The sequence below is a fragment of the Salmo trutta genome, chromosome 28 (genome assembly GCF_901001165.1).
Source record: "Salmo trutta chromosome 28, fSalTru1.1, whole genome shotgun sequence".
Lineage (NCBI taxonomy): Eukaryota > Metazoa > Chordata > Actinopteri > Salmoniformes > Salmonidae > Salmo > Salmo trutta.
In genome coordinates, this window is record NC_042984.1 from 34463124 (window position 1) to 34469082 (window position 5959).

Genomic DNA, 5959 nt, shown 5'->3' on the forward strand with positions numbered 1-5959 from the left:
TCTATGTTTCCCTGTTCGTTTGCTTTTGTCTTATTATTCACATCTGTTTATGATTCCCTGATTATGTTCATTATTTAACCCTCTGGCTTCCCTGTTTGTCTTGTCCGTGATTGTTTCCTGTTTTGTGATTGTTGGAGGTGTTTTCTCCTTACCCTGTATTTTGGATGTGGACGAAGTTTGATTATGATTTTAGTAAACACGTTATTGTTTACACTCATCCATGTGTCCTGCGCCTGACTCCGACACTCCTAACTAAAGCGTTACAATCGGATAGAATTGAAGGCATCTCCCGGAGACCTGGACAATCATCTAATACTGCAGTGGATCTGAAGTGCCCTGGCTGGTCATACTAAGACTTCACCAACAGAAAATAGAGATTCCAAGAAGCATTTGAAGGAAGCATGTGACTGCCGCTGATGACTATATTACACACATTGTGATGTTAGTTTTTTTTTAATGTTGTACCATATACAATTTATTAGTGGCACCATTGTGTTCTGTAATTGTAAATTGGAGCTTTGTAAGTTATTTGCCCAATTATTGCGAGATGGCTGTCTTTCTACATTGATAGTAATACAACTTTGAAGACAAACACACACACACACACACACACACACACACACACACACACACACACACACACCTTGCATGTGACCTAGCAGCGCTCCACCCCCATTTTACTAGTTAAACAGGAAAAAGCAGAATAACAGAGCAGCACAGTAGCATGCAGCTATTCAGCGATACTCTCAGCATTCATTGTTTACTGATTTGATTTATTTACATTATCAATGGACTTTGTTCATTGGAATCGTTGGAAATAATCAACATTCAAACAACAATCGAAGACAGAGACAGCATAATCAAAACTGTGATTTCGATGTTCTACTGACCTCGCTGCTGTAATTTTTCAAAAGTGAAAGTAAGCCTAGTGAAAGTAAACCTTAATTCCAGAAGCCATTACAGAAGAGAGACAGTGGTGGTGTAAAATGGCAAATAAATCTTCTCTACCAGAGGAGGATCTCTGCTGTCCTGTGTGTTGTAATATTTTCAGGGATCCAGTTTTCCTGTCGTGTAGCCACAGCATCTGCAAAGCCTGTCTTCAGGAATTCTGGAAACAGAAGGGATCTCGGGAATGTCCAATGTGCCGGGAAAGATTGTCAATGGAAAACCCCCCATGTAACCTGGTTTTAAAGAACCTGTGTGAGGCCTTCTTACAGGAGCAAAGTCAGAGAGATTCAGCAGGGTCAGAGGTGCTCTGCAGTCGGCACAGTGAGAAACTCAAACTATTCTGTCTGGATGATAAGCAGCCCATCTGTGTGGTGTGTCGGGATTCAAAAATACATAAAAAGCATGACTGTATCCCCACGGATGAAGCTGCACTGGATTGTAAGGAGGAAGTTAAGACTGCACTGAAACCCTTAAAGGAGATGCTGGAGGACTATACGGAAATTAAACTGATCTGTGGTCAAACATCAGAGCACATTAAGAGCCAGGCAGAGCACACAGAGAGGCAAATTAAGAAGGAGTTTAAGAAGCTTCACCAGTTTCTACAAGATGAAGAGGAGGCCAGGATTGCTGCACTAAGGAAGGAAGAGAAGCAGAAGAGTCAGATGATGAAGACAAAGATTGAAGAGATGACCAGAGAGATCTCTTCACTTTTAGACACAATCAGAGACATAGAGAAGGAGCTGGGAGGTGAAGACATCTCATTCCTACAGAACTACAATGCCACAGTGAAAAGAGCCCAGTACACACTGCCAAATCCACAGAGGGTTTCAGGATCACTGATCCATGTGGCAAAGCACCTGGGCAACCTGCAGTTCAGAGTCTGGGAGAAGATGCAGGGGATAGTTAAATACACTAATTTGATTCTGGACCCCAACACTGCCCATCCACATCTCATCCTGTCTGAGGATCTGACTAGTATGATATACCGTAATGAGCCACAGCAGCTTCCTGACAACCTAGAGAGATTTGACGAATGCTTTGTGGTCCTGGGCTCTGAGGGCGTTAGCTCAGGGACACATAGCTGGGACATTGATGTTGGAGGAAATAAAGCCTGGGTCCTGGGTGTGGCCCCAGACTCTGTCCAGAGGGAGGGCGAGTTCGGCTTCAGACATAGAACCTTGGGTGTGTGGTGTATTGATGAGAAATATTATACACATTCCTTATCAGATGCACTTACTCCATCCACTCCATTCAAAGTGAGTAAGCCCCAGAAAATCAGAATGCAGCTGGACTGGAAAAAAGGACAGCTCTCATTTGTTGACCCAGTCAATAACAAGCAACTTCATAAATTCATGCATACTTTCAAAGATAGAGTCTTTCCATACATCTCTAGCAAACACCCTCTTAGGATTTCTTTGTCAGGGGATTCCGTCTCTGTCCAAATCAGGGACAAACATGCTGTAAACTAGTCAGTAACATTCACTGATTTCCTTCAGTGCAAGATTCTCACAGAGGGAGAGCACAGACTGTGATGGCGTGAAGAGGACCTTCCTCCACCAACAATACTCCTGCTGTAACTCACCTGTCAAACAACATGCTGTTTTGAACTATGTCAATTTGTATAACAGCATGTAAATACATCTTATGTTGCATTGCTTATTAATGTTATCAGTGGGGGTTTCCATTTCCTGTGTGTTATAGGGCAAGATTCTTAAAATGTTCTGTTCCAAGGCCCCCAAAATGTGTGCTCAATATTCATTCTTGATGCTGACAATATGAAATTGAACAATGTTTTAAGCCTAATTCCTGTAAAACACTGTTTAACAGTTTGTTCGTGTGAGATGTTTTGCCTTTTCTATTGTTTTTTGTTGTTATTTTCATTTTTTTGTTTTATATTTGCTTTTTCAGGGACCCCTGGGATGCATCAAACAGACACATGACATTGTGACTGTGACACATTGCTGAAGTCTTCTGTAATGTATTCTTAGTACTGTAATACCTACAGTATACTGGCATTAATATTTCCTTCATTGTTTTTCTTTGAATATTTCAGAATAATTCTTGATTCTGTCTATTCAATTAGTTTAATCCTGATGTTGTGTTCCAATAACCAGTCCCACAGTAATGAGTAATGTCCAATTGTTTTCTTGGGCAATGTCGGCCCTTGGTGGTTAGAGTAGACTACTGCAACTGAGATTGAGCATAAAAAATGTTTTGATAAGCTTTGTTGATGACCATTTGTGATGGTCCGCGGTTTATTTCAGAGTGCTCCCGTAAGCCACCCCCCAGTGAGCAGAGCTAGGCATGTTGCACTAGGACACATTTTAGTGAGGTGAAAAGCCTGTCATTTTACAATGGGTCCGCGTGGTTCTGTGTAGCCTAGTTATGCTAAATTATTTGAGACCAGTGTATTGCAGTTAAGTCAAACATATTTGAATAGTTAACAGGGAAACAACAACAAGTCCCAGACAGTTCGCAATAGAACATAACAGAAGGGGGCATCGTTTACGACCTAAATTATTGGGATCATCTGGTTATCACCAGTGTTTGGAATGCAGTGAGCTCGTTGGCAAAACAGACCATAATCATTACGCAGGTGCACCTTGTGCTGGGGACAATAAAAGGTCACTCTAAAAGGTGCAGTTTTGAAACAGAGCACAATGCCACAGAGGTCTCAAATTTTGAGGGAGCGTGCAATTGGCATGCTGACTGCAGGAATGTCCACCAGAGCTGTTGCCAGAGAATTGAATGTTAATTTCTCAACCATTAACCACCTCCAACATCATTTGAGAGAATTTAGCAGTACTTCCTACTGGCCTCACAACCGCAGACCACGTGTAACCACGCCAGCCCAGGACCACATCCGGCTTCTTCACCTGCGGGATCGTCTGAGACCAGCCACACAGACAGCTGATGAAACTGAGGAGTATTTCTGCCTGTAATAAAGCCCTTTTGTGGGGAAAAACTCATTCAGATTGGCTGGGCCTTCCAAGTGCGTGGACCTATGCCCTCCCATTCACTAGGCCCTAATCTATGGATTTCACATGACTGCGCCCTGCACAGTCATGGGAAATCCATAGATTAGGGCCTAGTGAATTTATTTAAATTTACTGATTTCCTTACATGAACTGTAACTTAGTAAAATCTTTGAAATTGTTGCATGTTGCGTTTATATTTTTGTTCAGTATAATTAAATTATGTTTTGTTTGAAAAGATGGGCCTGGCTGAGAATAGAACATTCAGTTTTCTACCTGAGGGTGACACTGTTTACTGCAATTGTCTGGATTATCTTGAGACCAGAACAAAACTACTTATTTTATTAAATTAGAGATTGAAATAAATTGTGTTTCTTTACAAAGAGGGCCTGGCTGACATGGACTGTTTGCTCACCTTATTCTCCTTGTGGGTATCCATGATCGTTGGTGATTTACCAGGGAGCAAGAAGTGAAAACGAAACAAGGACTGAAGCAATAGACTCCATATTTTACTCAACTACAGATTGAAATAAATGGTGTGTCTTTGAAAAGAAAACCCATTAAGGGGAAAGGATCCACAGACACAGAGTCTGAGTATCTTTCTGCACATATCTTTATTTACAATGCTGGCTGCCATGGTTAACGCAAACGCAATACATTGTATGCTAACTGAATTGACTCCGAAATGTAACATAAGTAGGCCTACAGTATCACAGCGAGGTCAAACAGGTGTGTGTTAGTCCGATTATCCAGTGCATGTGGTGTACAATGGTTTTAGCCATGCTCTCACTCACCCTCCCCTTCTGGAGGACCTGAGGCTCTTGGACCACACCTGAGAATAACCTGGCCTGACACCTGGACATGCCTGGCCCAATCCTACCTGGCACCCCTCTACCTGCTACCTGCCTGTTGCTGCCTCCTATAGTTATTTCTCCTTCTCAAGTCACTGACTTCCCAGAAACCTGGATTCCATTACTTTTTGTCCAAAGTCTTTATGAAATCTAGTCTGACCGTAGGGTCTTGAAGTGTTAGTACTTTGTTTATATTCATTATGGATATTGTCTGAATCTGCTGGCCATTAATACTGGTATTGCTCTTTCCTTATTGAAATGGTGAATAAAGGAAGACTACCCTTTTATTTTCAATTAGGACACAATGAAGACGTTGTTAGATTGAATGTATGCCTTTATACGGTCTGTATCTCTGTATTACAGCAAGTCAAATAAAGATTTGTGCTAACTGGAAGTGTGACTTCTTTCCCCATAGATTTCCTAAGGCGGAGGTATTTAATCAGTCATTCCATACCAAGGCTAGATGAGGCTGAATGGCAACTAATTAATCTCATTGATTATTTAATCAATGGAAAGCTGGATGTCTTGGCTGAATACCGTTTTTTTTTTACTAATGATTTAAAAGATGTTATTATGAGCACAAGGATACTCAGTTGTACTCAACAATGCTTTACACACCACAGCTACTTAAATAACTCTGGTGAGGTACAGTAGACTACACAGCCCATGATGTGAATATCAAAGAGTTTCATTGTGTATGAAGAATGAGATACAGGCATGTAAGTGACAGAGACACAGAGAACGTGGCACGGAGAGCATCTTCCAGTCAACTTCAAACAGCAGGTAGGTACTGTGTTTTCTCATGAAGACTATAACATTTGAATAGGCTGTTCAATGAGAAAAACATGTTCATTCGATTTTTCAGTTTTACCACCTGATGGATTGTATTTGTCACATCGCAGCTTGTGTACTGTGTAGGCTACTTTGTGAACATGCTGTTTGGATATTTCACCCACCGTAAGAGTTTATTGTAAACAATAACCAAGCCAAAAAAAAAACGCTAGTACACAATTTATGCAGACAAAAGATTCACTAATATTATACTAGTATTTTTCGACAATGTCACGGTACAAATTTGCATAGATCTGTGCTAATAAAATACCCTCAATATAATTATAACAATATTATTTAATTTAAAACTTTTCTTCAACAATGTGTTTTATAAGGAGGCTCTTATTTAACTAC

The 5959-nt window shown here is 40.8% G+C and overlaps 1 protein-coding gene across 1 annotated transcript; it reads left to right on the plus strand.

Annotated features, from left to right (window-relative positions):
- Positions 1-653: 653 nt before the first annotated feature.
- LOC115166083 (zinc-binding protein A33) lies at positions 654-3173 on the plus strand. Its single transcript, XM_029719752.1, has one exon. It carries the CDS (start codon positions 987-989, stop codon positions 2415-2417), a length of 1431 nt encoding a protein of 476 aa, XP_029575612.1. The 5' UTR covers positions 654-986; the 3' UTR covers positions 2418-3173.
- The last annotated feature ends 2786 nt before the right edge of the window (positions 3174-5959 follow it).

Coding starts and splice junctions, on each gene's coding strand:
- LOC115166083 (XM_029719752.1), top strand. CDS start 987: ATGGCAAATAAATCTTCTCTACCAGAGGAGGATCTCTGCTGTCCTGTG.